This window comes from Scyliorhinus torazame, chromosome 5 (genome assembly GCF_047496885.1).
Source record: "Scyliorhinus torazame isolate Kashiwa2021f chromosome 5, sScyTor2.1, whole genome shotgun sequence".
Lineage (NCBI taxonomy): Eukaryota > Metazoa > Chordata > Chondrichthyes > Carcharhiniformes > Scyliorhinidae > Scyliorhinus > Scyliorhinus torazame.
The window spans coordinates 213,981,331-214,006,404 of NC_092711.1; the positions used below are offsets into that span (position 1 = coordinate 213,981,331).

The 25,074-nt window shown below is 46.3% G+C and overlaps 2 protein-coding genes across 6 annotated transcripts in view; one reads left to right on the forward strand and one right to left on the reverse strand.

Moving 5' to 3' along the window:
- The first annotated feature begins 582 nt into the window (after window positions 1–582).
- Window positions 583–22,963, forward strand: LOC140420937 (diamine acetyltransferase 1-like). Of its 2 annotated transcripts, XM_072505108.1 has the most exons (5): window positions 583–631; window positions 12,198–12,281; window positions 18,978–19,079; window positions 21,447–21,487; window positions 21,596–22,963. In XM_072505108.1, the coding sequence occupies exons 1-5, from the start codon at window positions 601–603 to the stop codon at window positions 21,764–21,766; spliced, it is 429 nt and encodes a 142-aa protein (XP_072361209.1). In that variant the 5' UTR covers window positions 583–600; the 3' UTR covers window positions 21,767–22,963. The 2 variants fall into 2 exon arrangements, with proteins under 2 accessions (XP_072361209.1, XP_072361210.1); XM_072505109.1 differs by lacking the exon at window positions 21,447–21,487.
- Window positions 22,964–23,785: 822 nt separating this feature from the next.
- LOC140420936 (MICOS complex subunit MIC27-like) overlaps window positions 23,786–25,074 on the reverse strand; it is a 94,209-nt gene continuing 92,920 nt past the window's right edge. For all 4 annotated transcript variants that reach the window (XM_072505106.1, XM_072505104.1, XM_072505107.1 and 1 more), the window contains one exon: window positions 23,786–24,116. In XM_072505106.1, coding sequence (XP_072361207.1) covers window positions 24,028–24,116 — 89 coding nt within the window. In that variant the 3' untranslated portion in view covers window positions 23,786–24,027. The remainder of the gene's footprint in view (window positions 24,117–25,074) is intronic.

The following is a 25,074-nucleotide window of genomic DNA, read 5'->3' on the forward strand; positions in this document are numbered from 1 at the left end:
TCGAGATCCCTTGTCTTCCCTTGGGCCTCCAGCCTCCGCTCCATTTTGCCCATTGCCTCCCTCATGGGGGCTGTCACCATTTCCACTGCCGTTTTGACGGCTGCCAGGAGGGGTCTCCTCATGTCCTCCCTGTGTCTCTGAATCTCAGAGGTGAAGTAGCCCGTCAGCTTGTCCATCAGCGCCTGGGTCTGCGCTGGGAGCTCTCCCTGGTTCTGTGCCTCCACGGTGGCTGCCGGCTCCGAGGCTGAGGTTCCCCTCCCCTCGTCTCTGCTGGCTTTTCGGTTTGGCGTTTGACTTTTTCCCTACCTTGCTTGGCAGTGCGGTCGATGGGTTAGGGTGGGGGATCGTAGGTACCTTTGGTGCCCGTTTGCTGGGGTTAGGCCGTAGTCAAAGATCTTACATGAGAGCCACCTTTTGTGCGGCCGCTCAACTCATGGCCACCACCAGAAGCCCACCTAATGGAGAGATATATAACCAATACAAAAGGAATGCATTTTGATGAACCGTGTTTCAATGCACTAATTTCAGTTGTAAAAGTTGATTATTAAGTAGTAATGGACACAATTCTATTTTAAAAAGGAACTTGCTTCATATGAAAACATGGCAAATGCAGTCAAGCTGACAGAAAAAGGTAAGCCATTATCCTTGTCCATCAGAATGTACTGAAGGAAAAGTTATTTGGCTAATGCTGTCAGAGGGTAGATTGTACATGTCGCAATCATTTCTCAGCATTTTGACTAAGATCAAGATCGGATGTAATGTCTGTTCTCGTATGTTTCTTTTGTTGGGACCGTGAATTGGATTCAATTTGAATTGGTTTTTGGAGCAAGTCAGGAGATGCATTGCATAGGTAAAGCAATAGGGAACTATAGGCTTCCTAAGCTTTCATGGGATGTGTGTGATGCTGGCTGGGCCAGCATTTGTTGCCCATTCTTAATTGCCCTTGAACTGAGTGGCTTACTAGGCCATTTCACGGGACAGTTGTAAACAATATTGCCATGCATCTGGGCTCATATGTTGGCCAGACAGAGTAAAGACGCCAGATTTCCTTCCCTAAAGGGACATTAGTGAACCAGATTAGTTTTTGCAACAGTAAGCAATTGTTAATATTAGTTTTGCATTCCAGATTTATTAATTGAATTTTAGTTCCACCAACTGCAATGGTGGGATTTGAACCCATGTCCCCAAATTGTTAGCCTGGGCCCCTGGATTACTAATCCAGTGACATTATCTTATTGCCACCGCCATCGCACTAGACTGAATTAGGATGGTGGCGCAATGCCAGGTATGTAGGCTGTATTTCCCTACTATTGGCTGATGGAATCTAACAGCACGTTGCTTCACTTGTTTGTAATGGACAGACTGTACTCGAGCAGCCCGCACTTAGCAAACCCAAAACAAAATGTCCTCTGTTATATGTGATTCCATCATTGGGCAGAACTTGCTGAACAATCCTAAGCACACTAATAGCTATACTAATTTCTGGTAAGAACATAAGAACAAGAAGCAGGAGTAGGCAATTCAGTCCCTCGAGCCTGCTCCGCTATTCAATACGAACATGGCTGATCATATGTTGGCCTTGACTCCACTTGCCTGCCTGTTCTCCATAACCCTTTAATCCATTACTAATTAAAAATCTATCTCCTCAAATTTACTCAATGTCCCAGTATCCACCACACACTGGGGTAGTGAATTCCAGATTCCCGGCCCTTTGAGAGAAGTTTTTTCTCCTCATCTATGTTTTAAATCTGCTACCCTTTATCCTAAATCTGTGACCTCACGTTCTAGATTGCACAACAAGACGAAGAATCTGCTCTCCGTTTACTTTGTCAATACCTTTTATCATCTTGTATACCTCAATTAGATATCCTCTCATTCTTCTAAACTCAAGGGAGTATAGGCCTAAACAGATCAATTGTTCTTCATAAGACCAACCCCTTATTACATAGATTACATAGAACATACAGTGCAGAAGGAGGCCATTCGGCCCATCGAGTCTGCACCGACCCACATTAATCCCTCACTTCCACCTTATCCCCGCAACCCAATAACCCCTCCCAACCCTTATGGACACTACGGGTAATTTTAGCATGGCCAATCCACCTAACCTGCACGTCTTTGGACTGTGGGAGGAAACCGGAGCACCCGGAGGAAACCCACGCACACACGGGGAGAACGTGCAAACTCCGCACAGACAGTGACCCAGCGGGGAATCGAACCTGGGACCCTGGCGCTGTGAAGCCACAGTGCTAATCACTTGTGCTACCGTGCTGCCCAATCACTTGTGCTACCGTGCTGCCCTTTGAAATCAATCTAGTGAACTTCCTCTGAACGGTCACTAATGCAACTACATCCTTCGTTAAATAAGGAGACTAAAATAATGCACAATATTCTAGGTGTGGTCTCACCAATGCCTTACGCAGTTGCAGCAACTCTTCCCTACTTTTAGACTCTATCCTTTGAGCTATAAATGCCAAAATTCAGTTTGCCTTCCTTATTACCTGCTGCACCTTATTATGGACGCCTGGTCTGGTCTCAACAGTGTCTAAGAGACTGGACCAGAAGCCATAGTGTTTTAAAGTTTTAGAGCGTTGCGGAAAGATCGATTTGTTCCAGGAATGATAATGTAAGAAATAGGATTTGGTTATTTTATAAACAAACTTTATTAAAAGAAAACAATATCTAAACTTTTACTTCAGCTCTAACATTAACAAATTATTAGAAGTTTCTTAACCTGAAGACGCTAGTTCCCATTAAACATCACTTTAAATAACCATGCCGCTCTCTTGCCACTTCGACAGACCGTCCAAGACATTACTTGCATTTGCAAAGACATTTTTCTTTTGTGAGGGACATTTGTCCAGAACTCTTGTCCAAAGCCTGACGCAGTGGCAACTTTTGTGACTTCTCTGGTTGATTTCTACAGCCTTCTTTCTGTAACTGTTCAGAACAGCATTTTCTTCTCTTTCTCTCGCTAAGCACTGCCCAGCCCCTCAAACAAAGGTTCACTTGGGTTTCTAGACTTTAATTCCTTATCATTTTCTTGGCTGATTGCCAACTCCCGTTTATACAAAAGAACAAGAGCTAAGCCATTTATAGGCAACTAACCTTTGATTGACGGACAAATAGGTCATCAGGCTCTGTGATGGGCTGATGGCTGGTCAAACGAGGTTGCCCCGAATGACAATGGATCTTGAGTGGATCATCCTGGCTGAACCGAGGCATCCCACTAACGAGGTTAAGGCTGAATGAGACAAGGTAACTCAGGCTGTGGGCCTATTCTTTTGACTCTGCTGCTAGCAGTCTTTTCCCTCAGTCTAGTCTAACCCCTAAATTGCCTGCTACATCTTGAACCACATTTCTGTACCCAAATTCCCAATATCTCCCTATCATGACAATCTGCACACTAGTTTTCTGAGATACATGCACGAGGTCACCCAGATCCTTCTGCACCGAAGCACTCTGAAGTTTCACTCCATTTAGATAATACGTTGCCTTTCCATTTTTCGGACCAAAATGGATAATGTCACACTTATGCACGTAAACTCCACTCACCTAATCTATCTATATCTACTTGTAAATTTCTTATTTTCTCATTCCAACTTACTATCCCACCTATTTTAGTGTCATCTGCAAATTTGGCTATAGTACCTTCTACCCCTGCATCCAAGTAATTCATACACATTGTAAATAGTTGGGGCCCAAGGACTGAACCCTGTGTCACCCCACTATTTACGTCATGCCAACCAGAATAAGACCCATTTATCTCAGCCTTCTGTCATTTAGCTAGAGTTCTATCCAAGCTAATAAATTACCCTTAACCCATGTGATCTTATCTTGTGTATTAAACTTTTGTGCGGCACCTTATCAAATGCCTTCTGGGAGTCAAGATATACTACATATCAGCTTGGTTAGTTGCATCTTCAAAGAACTTAGCAAATTAGTCAAACATGATTTACCCTTCAGAAAACCATGCTGACTCTGGATAGAGTTTCAACTTTCCAAATGTTCTATTCTTCCTTCATTAATAATGGATTCCAATAATTTCCCAATGACTGTTAAACTAACTGGTCTATAGTTTCCTACTTTCTGACTCCCTCCCTTTTTGAATAAGGGCATTGCATTAGTATTTTTCAATCCACTGGAACCTTTCCCGCATCCAGGGCATTTTGAAATAGTGTAACTAATGGATCCGCTATCTCCGCTGCCACTTCCTTTCAGACCCTAGGATGTGGGCCATCAGGCCCTGGGAACTTGTCTGCCTTCAATTCCAGTAGTTTGTTCAGTACTTTTTCCCTATTGATGATAATTGTTCTAAATTCCTCCCTTCCTAATATCTCTCCATTATTGGAATGGTACTCGTGTCCTCCACCGTAAAAACTTGAGGCAAAATATTGATTTAGCGTCTCCCATCATTTCTCTGTTCCCACTATTAACTCTCCGGCCTGATCCAACATTTACTTTAGCTGCTCTCTTCCCTTTTATTTACTTGTAGAAGCTTTTGCTATCCTTTTTCATATTTTGCGCTAGTTTTCTTTTATAATTTACCGTTGCTCTTTTTATAACTTCTTTAGTAACCCTTTGTTGATCATTAAATGTTTCCCAACCTTCCAACCTGTCACTTGCAACATTGCCTTAGTTTTTGTCTTTCAGTTTTCTTTAACTTCCTTGCTCAGCCATGGATGCTTTCCCCCTCTTACAATCTTTCTTCCTCACTGGAATATAATTTGGTTGGAAGGAATTAAATATCTCCTTAAACAACTGTCCTACCTTTTCATCTTCCTGCCTCGTCCACGAGGGCCAAATCTGTCCTCATGCCTATGTAATTAACTTTGTTTAACTCCAGTTTCTTGCACTCGAACTGAATTTGAAATTTTATCATGCTGTGAACACTAGTCCCTAGAGGATCTTTAACTATCAGGCCATTGGACTTCCGGTAACGGCGGGAGGCTGTCGCACATTGGAGGGCTCCCGCTCGGGAATAGAATTTTCGGAGTTTTAACGCCCGGTCCCAGGGGCAACAGAGGCTGAAAAAGCTGTAAGAAGGCACAGTTTGGGGAAAAAACGATCGTGAAAAAGGGGGTTAATGAAAGTCCACCAGTGAGTGGAAGAGTCAGCACGTGAACGGTAAGGAAAGGGAAGGCTGGAGCAGCAGGGGAGGCCGCATTGCTCACGGCAGAAGAAATGACCAAGGTGATGGCTGTGGAACTTGAAAAACAGTTCACAAAGCACAAGGAAGCGATGAAGAAGGAGATACCGCTGCCCCGGTGAGGGCGGCGGTATCGAGAGCAGCAGCAGAGGTGTGGGAGCAAGGTGAAACACTGAATGTTGGAAGAGGCATTATCGCAGCACCATGATCAACTCACCTCGATGGGGAAGGAATTGTGGAAAGTGATAGAGACCAACAAGGGTCTGCGAGCCAAAATGGAAGACCTGGAAAACAGATCCAGGCAGCACAATCTGAGGATCGTGGGTCTGCCCGAAGGGCTGGAAGACCCGAGGCTGATGGAGTATTTTGCCACGATGTTGGCGGAGCTATTGGGGGAGGGGGACAATCTCCCTCGATACAAACTGGATCGGGCTCATCGGTCATGGAGGCCTGTACCAAAGACAATTGAGCCACCAAGAGTAGTAACTGTGTGTTTCCGTAGGTACAGCATGCAGGAGAAGGTCCTGTGCTGGGCAAAGCAGAAGCGGGTGGTGCAGTGGACTGGAGCTGGTATACGTATATACCAGGACTTTACGGTGGAGCTGGCGAGGAGGTGGGCTGCCTTCAGCCAGGTGAAAAAGGCACTGTACATCAGCAAGGTGCAGTGTGGCATAGTGTATCCAGCTAAGTTGAGGGTGACTTACAAATCCAAGGACTTTTATTTTGGGACGGCGGAAGCGGCGGAGGAGTTTGCGAAGGCAGAAGGACTGTGGCAGAATTGAGAAATGGGACTGAAAGCGGGTCTTGTACTGATGTAGCTTCATGCAACTTTATTTTTTCACTGCATGTTGATGCATGTACTAAATGAGATGACGTTGTATATTTGGACAAGAGTTGGGACTTTCTTTTGCAATGATGGTTCTTTGGGGCTTGGGTGTGTATGCTGGGGTTGTGTGCTAAAGGGGATTTCTTGGTTTTCTTGGGACCGGGCAAGGGGGAAGGAGACCCGGACGGGGGCCTCCACCCTGGCTGGTTTAAGCCGGCCAGTGAATGGGAGTGAGGTGGGGGAAGGGCTGCGGCCATCGGAGCCTGGTAGAACAGGTTTCCGTGAGTCTAGCCGGGGTGAAAAGTTGGGGGAAGGAACCGAGGCTGGGGGGGAGGAGTTTACAAGAATAAGTGGCGGGGAGGAGACTGGGTGGGGTGGGGGGGGGTGTCTAAAATTCATGGGTGTCATTCACGGTACTCTTTTGGGGATTGGATGGCGTTGAATATCAGTGGGGGCGGTTGTGGGAGGGGGGGGGGGGGGGGGTTGGACTATATATTTCAATGGTGACCATAGGCGATTCCTGATTCCTTTTTCTTTTTTTTCCTCTTGGGAGGGTTTGTTTTATTTGATGTTTATATTGTCAGGTGGGTCGTTGTTTGGGGGAGGTGGGAGGATGGGATTGTTGTTGTTGATAAGGGGATTGACTTTGTATTTGTTACCGTTTACTGTTTGTCGGTGAGGTGTAAATTCTGAAGAAAATGTGAAAATGGAGAATAAAAATATTTTAAAACAAATACTATCAGGTCATTAATTAATCCATCCTTATTACACAATAACATATCCAGAATAGCCTGCTCCCTGGTTGGTTCCAAAACATATTGTTTCAAGAAACAATCTCTATTACATTCAATGAACTCTCTCTTAGGGCTTCTTTTGATTAATTTTAATAATTGACCAATTTGATTAATCCTGTCTATCTACAGATTAAAATCATCCATGATTATTGCCGTACCTTTCTTGCAAGCCTCTAGTACTTCCTGGTTTATACTGTGTCCCACTGCGGAAGTACTGTTCGGAGACCTATAGAATATAGAACATAACAGCGCAGTACAGGCCCTTCGGCCCTCGATGTTGCGCCGACCTGTGAAACCACTCTAAAGCCCATCTACACTATTCCCTTATCGTCCATATGTCTATCCAATGACCATTTGAATGCCCTTAGTGTTGTCGAGTCCACTACTGTTGCAGGCAGGGCATTCCACGCCCTTACTACTCTCTTGAGTAAAGAACCTACTTCTGACATCTGTCTCATATCTATCGCCCCTCAATTTAAAGGTATGTCCCCTCGTGCTAGACATCACCATCCGAGGAAAAAGGCTCGCACTGTCCACCCTATCCAATCCTCTGATCATCTTGTATGCCTCAATTAAGTCACCTCTTAACCTTCTTCTCTCTAACGAAAACAGCCTCAAGTCCCTCAGCCTTTCCTCATAAGATCTTCCCTCTATACCAGGCAATATTCTGCTAAATCTCCTCTGCACCCTTTCCAATGCTTCCACATCCTTCCTATAATGCGGCGACCAGAATTGCACGCAATACTCCAAATGCGGCCGCACCAGAGTGTTGTATAGCTACAACATGACCTCATGGCTCCGAAACCCAATCCCTCTACCAATAAAAGCTAACACACCGTACGCCTTCTTAACAACCCCCTCACCCTGGGTGGCAACTTTCAGGGATCTATGTACATGGACACCGAAAATTCTCTGCTCATCTACACTGCCAAGAATCTTACCATTTAGCCCAGTACTCAGTCTTCCTGCTATTCCTTTCAAAATGTATCACCTCACACTTTTCTGCATTTAACTCCATTTGCCACCTCTCAGCCCAGCACTGCAACTTATCTATGTCCCTCTGTAACTTGTAACATCCTTCATCACTGTCCACAACTCCACCGACTTTAGTGTCATCTGCAAATTTACTCACCCATCCTTCTACGCCCTCGTCCAGGTCATTTATTAAAATGACAAACAGCAGCGGCCCCAAAACAGATCCTTGTGGTACACCACTAGTAACTGGACTTCAGTCTGAACATTTCCCATCAACCACCACCCTTTGTCTTCTTCCAGCTAGCCAATTTCTGATCCAAACTGCTAAATCACCCTGAATCCCATGCCTCCGTATTTTCTGCAGTAGCCTACCACGGGGAACCTTATCAAACGCTTTACTGAAATCCATATACACCACATCAACTGCTTTACCCTCATCCACCTGTTTGGTCACCTTCTCAAAGAACTCTATAAGGTTTGTGAGCCACGACCTACCCTTCATAAAACCGTGTTGACTATCTCTAATCAAATTATTCCTTTCCAGATGATTATACATCCTATCACTTATAAACCTTTCCAAGATTTTTCCCACAACAGAAGTAAAGCTCACTGGTCTATAGTTACCGGGGTTATCTCTACTCCCCTTCTTGAACAAGGGGACAACATTTGCTATCCTCCAGTCTTCTGGCACTATTCCTGTAGACAAAGGTGACTTAAAGATCAAGGCCAAAGGCTCAGCAATCTCCTCCCTAGCTTCCCAGAGAATCCTAGGATAAATCCCATCGGGCCCAGGTGACTTATCTATTTTCACACTTTCCAGAATTGCTAACATCTCCTCCTTATGAACCTTAAGCCCTTCTAGTCTAGTAGCCTGAATCTCAGTATTCTCCTCGACAACATTGTCTTTTTCCTGTGTGAATACTGACGAAAAATATTCATTTAGCACCTCTCCTATCTCCTCGGACTCCAAGCACAACTTCCCACTACTGTCCTTGACTGGCCCTACTCTTACCCTAGTCATTCTTTTATTCCTGACATATCTATAGAAAGCTTTAGGGTTATCCTTGATCCTACCTGCCAAAGACTTCTCATGTCCCCTCCTGGCTCTTCTTAGCTCTCTCTTTAGGTCCTTCCTAGCTAACTTGTAACTCTCGAGCGCCCTAACTTAACCTTCATGTCTCATCTTTACGTAAGTCTCCTTCTTCCTCTTGACAAGTGTTTCGACTGCTTTAGTAAACCACGGTTCCCTCGCTCGACCACTTCCTCCCTGCCTGACAGGTACATACTTATCAAGGACACGCAGTAGCTGGTCCTTGAACAAGCTCCACATTTCCATTGTGCCCATCCCCTCCAGTTTTCCTCTCCATCCGATGTATCCTAAGTCTTGCCCCATCACATCATAATTGCCTTTCCCCCAGATATAACTCTTGCCCTGCGGTATATACCTATCCCTTTCCATCACTAAAATAAACGTAATCGAATTGTGGTCACTATCACCAAACTACCTCCAAATCTAACACCTGTCCTGGTTCATTACCCAGTACCAAATCCAATATGGCCTCGCCTCTCATTGGCCTATCTACATACTGTGTCAGGAAACCCTCCTGCACACATTGGACAAAAACGGACCCATCTAATGTACTCGAATTATAGCGTTTCCAGTCAATAATTGGAAAGTTAAAGACCCCCATAATAACTACCCTGTTGCTTTCGCTCCTATCCAGAATCATCTTTGCAATCCTTTCTACATCTCTGGAACTTTTCGGAGGCCTATAGAAAACCCCTAACAGGGTGACCTCTCCTTTCCTGTTTTTAACCTCGGCCCATACTACCTCAGTAGACGAGTCCTCATCAAACGTCATTTCTGCCACCGTAATACTGTCCTTGACTAACAATGCCACCCCTCCCTCTCTTTTACCACCTTCCCTGAGCTTACTGAAATATCTAAATCCCGGCACCTGCAACAACCATTCCTGTCCCTGCTCTAACCTATAGATTGCTCCCTCCAAGGACTTCTTTCCCTTATTTCTTATTTCTACCCAGACTGATTCTACATCTTGATCTCCATAGCCTTTCTCATTCCTCGCTATAGCACTGCTCCCTTCCTTTACGAACAAAGCTACACCACCACCTTTTCCTTTTTGTCTATCCTTCCAAAACATTGAGTGCGCTTGGATATTCAATTCCCAGACTTGGTATCCGTGCAATCATGTCTCAGTAATCACCACCAAATCATCCCCTTTGTCTTTAATTGCACTGTTAGCTCATTAATTTTGTTCTGAACGCTTTGTGCATTCAGACACAAACCCTTTAAAGTTTGTTCTATTGTCAAATTTCCCTAATCTTGGGCGGGATTCTCCGACCCCCCCGGGATGGGCTGAAGTCCCGCTGTTGTCATGCCTGTCCCGCCGGCGAGAATTAAACCACCTCTCTTACCGGCAGGACTAGGCGGCGCGGGTGGGCTCCGGGGTCCTGGGGGGAGGGGGGGGGGGGGCGCGTGCGGGGGGATCTGGCCCTGGGGGGGTGCCCCCACGGTGGCCTGGCCCGCAATCGGGGCCCACCGATCCGCGGGCGGGCCTGTGCCATGGGGGCACTCTTTTCCCTCCCCCCCCCCCCCCCCCCCCCCCCCCTGTGCATGCTCGTGGATGACGTCAGCGGCCGCTGACACTCCCGCGCATGCGCAGACTTCCGCCGTCCGACGAAGTCCTTTCAACCTGGCTCACGGTGAGTGCTTGGCCCCTAAAGGTGCGGAGAAATCTGCACCTTTGCGGCGGCCCGACGCCGGAGTGGTTCACGCCACTCCATCCCGGCGGGACTCCCCACCCCGCCGGGTAGGGGAGCCTGGCCCTTGTCTTTTTCGTTGGAGCAATATGATGTCCAAACGTTCTGTCCCTTCATTTTCGAACTATCAGCCTCATTAACCTGCCCTGCCTGAGATATGCGATCTGCCCAGCAAGTTTAAGATGAAGACCACCCTATCGGAACAGCTCCCTCCTTCCGCTATACTGGTGCCAATGTCCCATGAATTCGAACCCATTTCTCCCACACCAATCTTTGAGCCACACTTTTACTTCTTTAATCTTATGGACCCTGTGCAAATTAGTTTGTGGCTCAGGTAGTGATTCAAAGATTATTACCTCTTTTGGTTCTGCATTTTAAATTAGCCCCTAGCTGCTCCTATTCCTTCAGCAGAACCTTTGGCTTTGTTCTACCTACATTATTGGTACCTATATGGACCACGACAACTGGATTGTCACCCTCCCATTCAAGTTCCTCTGCAGCCCAGATGAGATATCCCAAACCCGAGCACCAGGCAGGCAACACAGCCTTCGGGACTCTTGATCCTGGTCAGAGAGAACAGTGCCTATACCCCCAACTATACTGTCCCTGATAAGACTATATTTCGCTTGTGGCGACTAGGGGCTTTTCACAGTAACTTAATTTGAAGCCTACTTGTGACAGTAAGCGATTTTCATTCATTCTCTCCCCCACTTGAATGGTTCCCTGTTACCACGGTGCTGTGGTCAGTTTGCTCATCCTCCCTACTGTGGCCGCTTTTGTCCACAGAGAGCAAGAATCTTGAATCTGTTGGACAAGGGCTGAGGTTCTGGCAAATCTAACTCCCTACAAGGCTACTCCTCACCCACCCCCCCAGCTGAGGTGATGGCCGCGATTCTCCAATCCCGCAGCCAAGTTCTGACGCCGCCATGAAAAACGGTAAGAGCCATTCCGGCGTCAACGGGCCTCAAGTGGCAGGTATCCACCCCTTCCTAGGGGGCTAGTACAGCACCGGAGTGGTGTCCGCAGCTCCGGCGCCCGAAAGCCGCCGTGCCATGGCCGGCGCGGGTCTGCGCACGCGCGCCATAGCCGGAGCGAGTTCGCGCATGCGTGTGGGTTCCCGCCTCCGCGCCGGCCCCCGGGCAATATGGTGGAGCCCTATAGGGGCCTGGCGCGGAGGAACATAGGCCCCTACGGAACTTGCCCGCCCGCCGACCGGGAGCGCCGATCGCGGGCCAGGCCACCGTGGAGTACCCCCCAGTGCCGGATCCCCCCCCTGCACCCCCCCCCCCCCCCCCCCCAGGACGGCCTCCGCAGACAGAACGGATGGGACCATATGTAACCCACGCCGGTGGGACTCAGCCGAACTCGGCGGGCACTCGGCCTGTCGAGGTCCGGAGAATCACCGGGGTGGCCGCTTTCAACGGCCCCCGCCAGCGCGGCGGCGATGCCGAGGGCACCCGAGAATCGGCATCTGAGAATCGGCGGGCTGGCGTTGGGGCGGCGTGGCGCAATTCACGCGACCACCCCCCCCCCCCCCCCCCGCGATTCGCCGACCAGGCGCGGGGGTCGGAGAATCTTTCGACTGTAATCTAATGGTCATATTACAATCATATAATGGATTGTTACCTTTCTTCAGGAAATTGAATAGTCACCTTGATATTCTTTGTTGCAGACTTGCTAGAAGATGGCTTTGGTGAACACCCTTGTTATCACTGTCTCATTGCTGAAGTAGCAAAAGAGGTCCAAACGCGAAGTGGTAAGATTATTTTGTTTAGCTAGGGTTCTCTAAAGGACAATTCATTTTGAAGGGCAGCACGGTAACACAGTGATTAGCACTATGGCTTCACACCTCCAGGGTCCCAGGTTCGATTCCCGCTTGGGTCACTGTCTGTGAGGAGTCTGCACGTTCTCGCCGTGTCTGCATGGGTTCCCTCCGGGTGCTCCGGTTTCCTCCCACAAGTCCCGAAAGACGTTCTGTTAGATGAATTGGACATTCTAAATTCTCCCTCTGTGTACCCAAACAGGTGTCAGAATGTGTAACTTCATTGCAGTGTTAATGTAAGCCTACTTGTGACAATAAAGATAATTAAATTATGCCCCTGTTCGTGCAGTCAATACCTTGTTGATGCATACACTCTTGGGATTCCTGGTGGACACTTAGTGCTTTGCCCTAAAGGTCAGTCAGCTCATGTGGTTGACAGTGAGTCTTGGAAGGCATTTTAACTCGAGGCTGGAAAGCAGGACTCCTTTGCTCTCCTCGCCAGGCAATGGTGCCATTCTTTTTTTATATAAATTTAGAGTACCCAATTCATTTTTTCCAAATGAGGGGCAATTTAGCGTGGCCAATCCACCTAGCCTGCACATCTTTGGGTTGTGGGGGCGAAACCCACGCAAACACGGAGAGAATGTGCAAACCCCACACGGACAGTGACCCAGAGCTGGGATCGAACCTGGGACCTCGCCGCCGTGATGCAACAGGGCTAAACCACTGCGCCACCGTGCTGCCCCCAATGGTGCCATTCTAATCTGGTGGTGCTGGGAGCTGATTATTCACCAAACTCTGAAACCCCAAGCAATATTTTGCTTTCATAGTCCGGGGACTGCTGAGGTCCATTAATGGGCAGCACGGTAGCATTGTGGATAGCACAATTGCTTCACAGCTCCAGGGTTCGATACTCACTCGTGCATCTGAGCACATCGTTAAGGGTGATCCTTCAGTGCTGGAAAGAGAACATGATACACTGTCAAAGCTGGATGAAATATTTTCCACCACCCTTCATGACTGGATGTGACAAGACTGCAGAGCTTTGATCTGCTCCATTAGTTGTGGGATCATTTTACTCCTGCTGCCTCCACTGTTTAACGTGTATGTATTCCTGTGTTAGCGATATTACAGGCATATCATTTTTGATGTCCAGTCCTAGACCTGACATATGCTCCTGCACTCTTCTTTGAACCAGCATTGTTTCAATTGATGGAGTGAGCAATATGTTGCGCCATGAAATTACGGATTGTGATTGTAAACAATTCTGATGGCCCACAGCCGCTAGATCCCAGTTTGAAATCTATCCTCCCTAGCATGGTGGTAGTGTAATGCAACATGATGCAGGATATCCTTAGTTTGAAGGTGAGACTTTGCCCCCACATCGTATCACATATGGGCCTGCAGGATATTAGTGAACTAGATGAGATTTTATCTGTTCATATATAGATTTGGAAGTAATAAACTGCTCTTGCCATTCTTGCCGTGGGAACACATGTTACTTTAAATCATCAACTTTATAGCAGGTCATTTTTCAGGGAATTGAATCGATTTTCAAGATGAATCCACTATTGCCTAGAATTTCTGAAGAACAACATGAGAAGTCATTTATAGCGTCTTAATTCCAGTATTTACTTTCTTTAAAAACTTATTTTATTACAAGCTTGTATCAAAGCAAGTAAACACCCTGGGAAACATACTTCCCAACAATCAAATATAAAGTCTGTACAGATTTTTCCCCTTTTCCACACCAACTCTCCCCATCACCCCCCCCCCCCCCCCCCCCCACGATGAACAGCTCCTCAAACACGGTCACAAACGTCCCCCACCTTTTCTCAAACTCCCCTGCTGAGCCCCTCAACTCATACTTTATCTTCTCTAACCACAGGAAGTCGTACAGGTCAACCCCGGTGCTACCCCCCAATGCCGACCGCCATTCCAGCAATCGGAGAGGCGAATGCCACGACATCGGCCTTCCTCCTCTCCATGAGCGCCAACTTCTCTGAAACTCCAAATAGCACCACCAAAGGGTCTGGATCCACCTCCTCTTCCAGTATCCTGGCTAGGACCGCGAACACTCCCGCCCAATTTTATCGCAACCTCAAAATGTGCGCGCGTGATTCGTTGGCCCCCGCCCATTCTCACCCGAGTCATATGCACTCTGTGCACCACCTTTTTTCAAAAAATATTTTTTTTTTTAAATTAAAGTTTTCACAAAAATCAACAACAAAATGTAAAAGGAACCCAATAAAATTAAATACAAAACAAAACAACCCCATGCCCCCCTCCCCCCCTATACATAAATAATAAATTAACACCTGCCGAAACACATAGCAAACGTAGCAAATATATACACCCATATATACACCCCCTCAGATCCCCAGTATAGACAAACAAAAATAAAATAGTACCCCCCCCTCGCCCCCCCCCGGGTTGCTGCTGACCATTGTCTATCGTTCTGCCAGGAAGTCTAAGAACGATTGCCACCGCCTGAAAAACCCTTGCACCGATCCCTTTAAGGCAAATTTCACCCTCTCCAATTTAATAAACCCCGCTATATCTTTGATCCAGGATTCCACGCTTGGGGGCCTCTCATCCTTCCACTGAAGAAGAATCCTTCGCCAGGCTACCAGGGACGCAAAAGCCAGAATACCGGCCTCTTTCGTCTCCTGCACTCCCGGCTCCCCTGCAACCCCAAATATTGTGAGCCCCCAGCCCGGTTTGACCCTGGATCCTACCACCCTCATCACCGTCCTCGCTACGCCCTTCCAAAATTCCTCCAGCGCTGGGCATGCCCAGAACACACGGGTGTGGTTTGCTGGGCTCCCTGAGCACCAAACACACCTGTCCTCACCCCCAAAAAAACGGCTTATCCTTGTCCCGGGTCATGTGTGCCCTGTGCAGCACCTTAAACTGTATGAGGCTGAGCCTCGCGCACAAAGAGGAAGAGTTCACACTCCCAAGGGCATCTGCCCACGTCCCCCCCTCGATCTCCTCCCCCAACTCCTCCTCCCACTTACCTTTCAGCTCCTCCACCAAGGCCGCCTCCCCCTGCATCACCTGGTATGTTGCCAAGATCTTCCCCTCTCTAACCCACACCCCCGAGAGCACTCTGTCCTGTACCGTGCATGGTGGCAGCAGCGGGAATTCCACCACTTGCCGCCTGGCAAACACCCTTACCTGTAGATACCTAAAGGTGTTTCCCAGGGGGAGCCCGTACTTCTCCTCCAGCTCACCCAGGCTCGCGAACTTCCCATCCACAAACAGGTCCCCCAACTTTCTTATCCCTGCCCTGTGCCACCCCAAAAAGCCTCCCATCTATTCTCCCTGGGACAAACCGGTGGTTCCCCCGTATCAGGGTCCACACCGAGGCCCCCACGTCTCTGTGCACCACCTTAAACTGTATCAGGTTCATCCTTGCACAAACGGAGGTCCCGAATACCCTACACAGTGCCTCACTCCATACTCCCCAATTGATCTCCATTCCCAACTCCACTTCCCATTTCTCCTTGATCTTCACCACGCGCTCACCTCCCTGCCCACCCAGCCAATTATATATGTGTATATATATCCCCAATTTTTCCCTCCCTTCCACATCCGGTAGCAGCAGTCACTCCAGCAGGGTATATCCTGGCAACCTAGGGAACCGCTTCCAGACATTGCAGTCCCTAATCTGCAGATACCTGAACTCACTACCCCTCAGCAACTCTACCCTCTCCCTTAGCTCCTACAGACTGGCGAACCCTTCCTCCAAATGCAAATCCCTCACCTTGACTAGCCCCACTTCCTATATACACTATCCATCCCCCCCAGCTCAAACCTACGATTCTTGCACAGCAGCGTTAGCACCGACATCCATTCCATCCTAAAATGCCTCCTCAGCTGATTCCATATCTTCACCGTGGACTGCACCACTGGGCTCCCTGAATACCTACTTGGAGCCATTGGCAATGCTGTCGGCACCATAGCCCTCAAACTAGACCCCTTACAAGATTCCTCTTCCATCCTAACCCACTCTACCCCTTCTTCCCACCGTCGGCACCTTTCCTGCCCATGCAAAGACCGAGATAATCGTGCCCACTTTCTGAAAAAAGGCTTTTGGTATAAAGATCGGGAGAGCCTGAAAGATTTAAAAAAACCTTGGCAGAATATTCATTTTCACCACTTGGACCCACCCCGCCAGCGTTAAGTGCAGTGTATCTTACCTCTTAAGATCCCCCAAAGCCTCCTCCACCAGTTTCGTTAAGTTCCACTTCTCGAGCCCTTTCAATTCCCTCGCTACCTGAATCCCCAAATACTTAAACCTATCCCTCGCTACCGTAAAATGGCATCCCCCCCTAAATTAGCCCGCTTTGCCAGCTCATTCATCGGGAATACCTCGCTTTTCCCTACATTCAGCTTGTACCCCGAGAACCCTCCAAATCTCCCCAACAGGCCCGTAATCCTGTTAGGATCCTAAACATTCAACGAGGTCATCGGGATAGAGCGACACCCGATGATTCCTCTGTCACCTCGTTGTCCCCTGCCACTCTACCGACCCTCTGAGAGCCATCGTCAATGGGTCTATGGCCAGCGCAAACAGCAGCGGCGACAGTGGGCACCCCTGCCTCGTACCCCTGTGTAAGTCAAAGCTTTGTGAGCTCATATCATTCATCCTCACCCTCGCTCTTGGTGCCACATACAGCAACCGCACCCATGCCACAAATCTCGGCCGAAACCCAAACCTTCCCAAAACTTCGAACAGGTACCGCTACTCCACCCGATCAAATGCCTTCTCTGTGTCCATGGACACCACAACCTCCGGTACCAGAGCCCCCGATGGATTCATCACCACATTCAACAGCCGTCTTATATTACGCGCGAGCTGCCTGCCCTTCACAAAGCCTGTTTGATCTTCTGCAACCACCCCGGGACACAGTCCTCCATCCTCCCCGCCATCAACTTAGCCAATACTTTCACATCCATGTTCAATAGTAATATGGGTCTATACGACCCACATTCCACCGGATCCTTCCCTTTTTGGGGGATTAGTGTGATTACTGCCTGCATCATCGTCTCCGGCAACTCCCCCTTCTCCAGTGCTTCATTAAACGCCCCAACAGATATGGTGCCAGGCTCGCCGCAAATTCTTTATAAAATTCCGCCGGGTACCCATCCGGCCCTGGGGCCTTCCCCGACTTCATACCCGATACAATCCAGCACCTCCCTCAGCCCCAGGGACTCCGCCAATGCCTGCCTCTTTGCTTTTTCCACCTGGGGAAATTTCAGCTCGTCCAGAAACCGCCCCATGTCCCCCTCCTCTTCCCCCCCCCCCCCCCCCCACGGTTCCGCCTCATAAAGTCGTTGGTAATACTCTCTAAAATGCCTCAAATTTATCTTACCTGGCTCCGACACCACATCCCAGCCCCAGTCCGTATCTTCAATATTTCCCTGGACGCAGCCTGCTTCCGCAGCTGGTGCGCCAGCATGCGGCTTGCTTTCTCCCCATACTCATAGTGCACCCCTCTTGCCCTGCACAGTTGCCCTACCGCCCTCCCAGTTGTCAGCCTGTCAAACTGCCCCTGAAACTTTCTTGCTTCCAGTATTTATATACACTGCTATTAAGAACACCTGTCCAAAAATAATTGATCTTTTCCTCCATGGTATAGCTGGCAAGATCTATCAATTCGGTAACTATAATTCTAGTTAGGTCATACAACGGGCCTTTGTTCTTCATCATAATTTTTGGCAGCTTTGGTCTGAATTTTACCAGACATTGAGAAGTCCTGTCACCAGGACTGAGAGCAGGTACAGACAATGTGGTGGCTGGTGATGGGTTTGGCAGAAGCATTTTGACTTGCAGCGGCTAATTAAGAGCCTGCCATTGAGACCGACGTCCAATTGAGGATGATGGCCCACCTCCCAGAGCTGCCCGGCAGCCTCACTAATAGACGGTGGCCACTGCTGGGACTTCAAAATGAAGATGGTGCATCATTGGTGAACCAAACTCAAAATAGGTAATTTTGCTGAGCTGGCCAGGACCTGGCAGGAAGGCCCCAGAATGCGGGAGGGGGTAGTGTTGTTTTTGTCACGGATGGCCATTGCCACCAAGGTCCCTCTCAAACCTTGGAGCAGCTATAATGGAGGACCCTCATTCCACAGTGAATCCACTGGGAGGTCGCCAGGGTTTACTTGGCAACATTCCCACGTATTGGTAAAATGCTGGCATGGGTGGCAAGTACATCTTAATTGGCTCAATGTCACCCAGTGGGCAGCTGTGACTTTGAGGTTTCTGCCGCTGGTAATATGCTGTGGCAGGGGGAAGACATCGGGCTCCTCTTATGACACTTAACCTTGTCATATGACCAGCCCTCTCCGTTCCCAGCCTGTTTCCAAAGGGCTGGAAACATTTAGCCTTTTGTATCTGATTGGTTGGACTCCTGTCTCTGAGCCAATATGAAAAAGTTTAATATTCAAAAGGCAGATTTCTTTCTTTGAGTCACGAGTTGTATGTTTGGACATGTACATATTCATGATGTGTATTTCTCTGCCACTGCCAACAATCTGTCAGCTAATTTTTATATTACTTTAATGTTCATTGACCTGGTTATTGTTTCCTTCCCTCAAGCATCGTTTCTCTCCCCTACAAAGTTGTTTTATCACTCTCCTCATGGACTGTATGTTCTAAGATAAATATTCCTTTATTCTCAGGGCACACAGTTGTGGGCTTTGCCATGTATTACTTCACATATGATCCGTGGACTGGGAAGATGATTTATCTCGAAGATTTTTATGTAATGGAACCATACAGAGGTAAGCAGTACTGCTGATTGCATTTTTAGGAGACATCCTAATTTTTCACAATTAAGTTTAAGACACATCAGACCAGTGTCTCAACTGACAGCCCTCTCCGCATTAACCAAATTTTATTCTCCACTTTGCCGCACTTGATAAACGATTTCTGACTGAGCTCGCCCCCAAATAAGGCAGTTTCACCTGTTTCCAGGTCTGTCCATGGTGGAAAGGAGGATCCTTGAGCTGTCTGCTACGAAGTAAAGATCCTTTGAGACAGCATCCAACAAGCGTCGGTTGGAACAATGTGATTGTCAGTTTAGACCATAAGATCATAAGACATAGGAGCGGAAGTAAGGCCATTCGGCCCATCGAGTCCACTCCACCATTCAATCACGGCTGATTTCAACTCCATTTACCCGCTCTCTCCATAGCCCTTAATTCCTCGAGAAATCAAGAATTTATCAACTTCTGTCTTAAAGACACTCAACGTCCCGGCCTCCACCGCCCTCTGTGGCAATGAATTCCACAGACCCACCACTCTCTGGCTGAAGAAATTTCTCATTTCTGTTCTAAAGTGACTCCCTTTTATTCTAAGGCTGTGCCCCCCGGTCCTAGTCTCCCCTGCTAATGGAAACAACTTCCCTACGTCCACCCTATCCAAGCCATTCATTATCTTGTAAGTTTCTATTAGATCTCCTCTCAACCTCCTAAACTCCAATGAATATAATCCCAGGATCCTCAGACGTTCATCGTGTTAGCCCTACAATTCCTGGGAACATCCGTGTGAATCTCCGCTGGACCCGCTCCAGTGCCAGCATGTCCTTCCTGAGGCGTGGGGCCCAAAATTGCTCACAGTATTCTAAATGGGGCCTAACTAATGCTTTATAAAGCTTCAGAAGTACATCCCTGCTTTTATATTCCAAGCTACTTGAGATAAATGACAACATTGCATTTGCTTTCTTAATTACGGACTCAACCTGCAAGTTTACCTTTCGAGAATCCTGGACTAGGACTCCCAAGTCCCTTTGCACTTCAGCATTATGAATTTTGTCACCGTTTAGAAAATAGTCCATGCCTCTATTCTTTTTTCCAAAGTGCAAGACCTCACACTTACCCACGTTGAATTTCATCAGCCATTTCTTGGACCACTCTCCTAAACTGTCTAAATCTTTCTGCAGCCTCCCCACCTCCTCAATACTACCTGCCCCTCCACCTATCTTTGTATCATTGGCAAACTTAACCAGAATGCCCAGTCCCGTCATCTAGATCGTTAATATATAAAGAGAACAGCTGTGGCCCCAACACGGAACCCTGCGGGACACCACTTGTCACCGGTTGCCATTCCAAAAAAGAACATTTTATCCCAACCTTCTGCCTGACAGCCAATCGTCAATCCATGTTAGTACCTTGCCTCAAAAACCATGGGCCCTTATTTTACTCAGCAGTCTCCCGTGAGGCACCTTATCAAAGGCATTTTGGAAGTCAAGATAGATAACATCCATTGGCTCTCCTTGGTCTAACCGATTTGTTATCTCTTCAAAGTTTGTGTGGAATTGTCTTACAGTAAACAGGAGCCTCCTGTTTATTGTAGGATTCCATCCTTCCAGCATTTCTGTGGGTCTCGATGGTGTTACCTTGTAGTTGCATGCTAGCTTTAGTAGAGGTATCCTACTGCAATGTACCACTTCTGTCCATGTATCAGATTTTTTACTTCAACAATCTTGGCAAGGTGTACTGTCACTTCCAATTATCCACGAAACGTTTTATTGACTATCCTTAATGCTACTGGTGTACATTTAAAGGTATTTTTTTAATTATTAAGATTGTGCTTATCCTTTCATAGAAACAAATAATAATACTCTTTATTATTGTCACAAGTAGGCTTACATTAACACTGCAATGAAGTTAGTGTGAAAATCCCCTAGTCGCCACATTACGCCGCCTCTTCAGTTATACGGAGGGAGAATTCAGAATGTCCAATTCACCTAATAAGCACATCTTTCGGAATATCCTTCCATCCTCATAAGATGTTACTAAAGAGCTAGATTGATCCTAACTCCACTACCATATTTGTAAACCATTTCAGCTTTCGGATAGCGTGCTTTCTGACATCTGTTCCTCGGCTTGCCTTGGTGTATCTATCTTTTCTCCCCCTTTCCATACTCGTTACGGTTAGCTCAAAAGTGTTCTCTGCATTCACAATTTCTGTTCCCTCTTGAATGCATCTTTAAAAATTCTCAATTGTCTCCTTTGAAGACTTGAGAGGCCAGCTCTTTCCTTTCCTCATCGTTGAGTCCTTTGACATGAGGAATCAGTCAATTCCTCAATATTTCTGTGCGGAAGTGAAAAGATGTTTTGAAAGAAAGCTTTGGTTTTTGCTTGCAGGTTTGGGTATAGGATCTGAAATCCTGAAGAGGATTAGTCAGGTAAATGAGTATACAAGATTTCTCAAAAACTGTCAAATATAGTGCTTTAGGATTTTAAAGCTCTTTTTGACGCTGAGTTAAATTAAATTTCTGTTTCACTGTGTTTAGATAGCAATCCAGAACAGGTGTTGCAGTATGCATTTTCTTGTTGTGGGATGGAACAAGGCCTCTATAGAATACTACACAAAACGTGGTGCTCGGGATTTGTCAAAACAAGAAGGGTGGCACCTATTTAAATTCAGTAAGGAGAACATGATCAAACTGGCCTCTGAGGAATGAAAGCAGCACCAGAGGACAGCCAAGGCAGAAAGATGCTATGTGATTCTTTTGAGGGAATGAACTTCACTTTTTAAAAAAAAATATAGGCATTCTTCCTGCAGGAGGATATCTTTCAATTTAAAAACTACCAACATCGCCTTGCATAGTGTACAGGAATTCAATTTCTGAATGATACCATGCTGGCATGGGCTCGCAAAAGGTTCCTCTGGCATTAGAATTGACCAGACACTTGATTCAACAATGAGTGTGCATTTTCATGTATATTAACTAAGCTGATATGTGAACTAAAGCGTTTTCATCATGTAGTCCTTAATACAGATTTGTATTGTGAATAGAGTTTTTTTAAAAAATGTGAGAATACAAAATGAAATTTCCTATGACTTTTAGCATTACTAGCTAACTGTATATCTGTAAGAGCATTGCTCAACAAAACTATGGAGACATAGAAGTTAAGTGACAATTGGTGGTAATGTCTGTCATTTTCTATCCCGCTTGACGTGAGAAAGCATAAATGATAAAATACAATCATGCCATATATGCCAGGACTTGAACATAGTGATTTAACAACACATGTGTAATTTGAGGGAATGTAGCAAAGCAGGGCCACTTTTTCAGCTTATTTTGACACCGACTTCTCTGAACGCCTGTAACCATTGATGAGCAGAATATTTTACTGTCTGGGGGGGGGCACCATTTTTGTTGCATCTTGACTGATAGATGTCTGTGTTGGAAGCTGATATGTTTATTAATTTCTCTAGAATAGTTCAGCAGTAAATTTGAACACGCTACAGAAAAGCAGTTACTCTTTTTTTTTGCCACACCAGGAGTGAATGGTTTCACTCAACATTTTTCATGTGTCTATAAATGGAGTGGTTTTAATTTTAACCTGTTCTGCTCTTGACAGCAATTCTATGGCTTCAATCTAATCAATGCAACATTTAGACCTACACAGACTGCTCTATAATTAGAATGCAAAACATTCACATACAAAACCACCTTCTCTTCTACAGTTTCTGACATGTTGGAGCCACCCATTATCCAATTAGGAATACTAAGCTTTAGGCAGCTCCCTTCCAAGTCAAGCCTAGAGACAGTGCCAACTCTTAATTACCTAATTACTTCTATATGAATATAAGTTTGTCAAAATGATCTTGTTGTGGTTGAATCATTGAAGAAATAAATGATATCTGCTGCAAACATTTATAAGCTGCCTATTTTTAGAAATGGATCCAGGTATTATGTCATGTGTTGAAGCATATTATTTAAAAAATGAGGGGTTGGGAAAGGTGTTGGCTGGACACCCAATGTGAATCAAATTGGTGCCAACAGTATAAATACAGGTTTGAGCCCCATTCCAGCTGTGATTCATTCTGCCTTCTTGCCCCTATCCATGGTGTGCTGTGGGGCAGAGAGAAGAATATTTTAAAGAATATCTTGGGAGATTCTGGATCTAATTTAATAGCACTAAAATTCTTCACAAAGCAAGGTCCTTTTGCTTAAGCACAGAAAATTATTTTCTGTAAAAGGTGGAGGTAGACTCGACCAAGTCACTCACCACAGATCTGGAGAGTGAATTCCCACGTGATGTGGAAAGTGGAGCCAGCATTCAGAATGCAAAAAAATATGGTGCTGTAGAACAACAAACTGATTTCCATGAAATGTTCTTTTTGTGATCCCTAAGGTGTAAACTGGATCAGAGCACTGCACCCTTGGGTGCTCGTTGTTTGGGTTAAGTCTTGCCAAAAAGAACGCACCCTGCCACCCACCCACCCAGACCCCAACATGTCCTCGGCTTACTAACAGAAAAGATTAGAATCCAATAAAAAATATGAAATTTGCCTTTTCCCCTCTGAATAATGAATAACATTCCAGTTGATTGGAAGCTGAGAAAATAAGTGCTAAGTAAACAAAACAATCCCATTTAGCTCTGAGTAAACTATCTCCTCATACATACCCAGCAACAAAGATGTGATTTTCCTGCATGTAGTGTACACCATTAAACAACGTGGGAGAAACAGAAACAGCAATCTCATTTCTTTATTAAATGTGTCAATTGAATGTGTAAAATCTTAGCAGGAGGCAGGTTTATAGTCAACACATTTTGAGAGATATAAATAAATAAACACTGTATAATGAAATAAATTCATACACAAGCATAAATGGTGGTGATTAAAGGTTCCGGTATAAATTTGTTCCACTGCAAACAAAGATGCTTTGATTACCAAAAAGCAGCTTGTAAATGCCTGCAGCTATCTGGGTCCTTAGCTTCGAGTGCTGTACATGTCTGTATCTTCAGGATTTGACTGACCATGGTCCATCAAGGTAGGGTCAATTACAACCATTTGCTTTTCTGTTGAATGAGCAAAAAGTTAAAATGTCATTTTATACTGGACTTTGGAAATATGCTTCACAAAACACAACTGAAAAACACCAATTCGTGACTGTTGTGCTTGGACTTGTGTGGTAATGAAAACAGGCTAAGATACACATAGGCAAGAAACGTCCACGAGGCCTAGCTGAATAGATACTGGCCGTCTGCAAGAGCACTAAACCGAACACATTATTGCTACATGGACTTTGTGATTACCCACTCGCGTTTACAAAAGGTAACAAGACCATTGAATGAATATGTAATAAATTTCCAGACACTGGTGATCAGCTTTGCAGCAGGATGAAGGACAGGCAAAATAAACCATCAGACTCCATAATGGGCTGTTAGCTGGTTCGACAAGGGTGTTTCAGAGAACATTGGGTCTTGATTGAATCATGCTGGAAAAACATTAGTATCCTGTTTTCCCATTGAAGAGCTGGGGTTTGTATGGGACAATGGTCTACCTATGACTCAATGCGAGCAGATCAGTATAAAGAAAGGAACATCGGAACAGATCTTCAGCGATAACCCAGGAGTCCTCCAGGCAGAAACCATCGCAAGAAGGGACTCTGAGTTTCGAAGCCCAGAGAAGATACCCACATCGAGTGACCGTAGCCCGGCCAGCCTCCTTCTCATTGTGTCAATTGAATGTGTAAAATCTTAGCAGGGGGCAAGTTTATAGTTGTGGTAGTATCAGGTATTGCAGTACCCGAGAGGCTGTAGACCATTGGGTAAGCCTAGCAGCTTCCCACTGGACGTTGGTATGTGGCTCCGCCCTGACAGGCAGGGTATAAGAACAGATGCCGTCCCAGCAGCCCTCATTCTGTACCGAAGCTGCTGGGGAACAAATCTAGTCTATTAAAGCCTTCAGTTATGATATAACCTCAAGTCTAATTGATCGTGCATAGTCAACATATTTTTAGAGATATAAATATAT

Bases quoted from the DNA above. Each gene is read 5' to 3' on its own strand.
- LOC140420937 (XM_072505108.1), top strand. From the start codon at position 601: ATGGCAAATGCAGTCAAGCTGACAGAAAAAG. The intron at 12,282-18,977 runs GTAAGATTATTT...CTTTATTCTCAG, and splicing joins AGAGGTCCAAACGCGAAGTG to GGCACACAGTTGTGGGCTTT. The intron at 21,488-21,595 runs GTAAATGAGTAT...CACTGTGTTTAG, and splicing joins TCCTGAAGAGGATTAGTCAG to ATAGCAATCCAGAACAGGTG.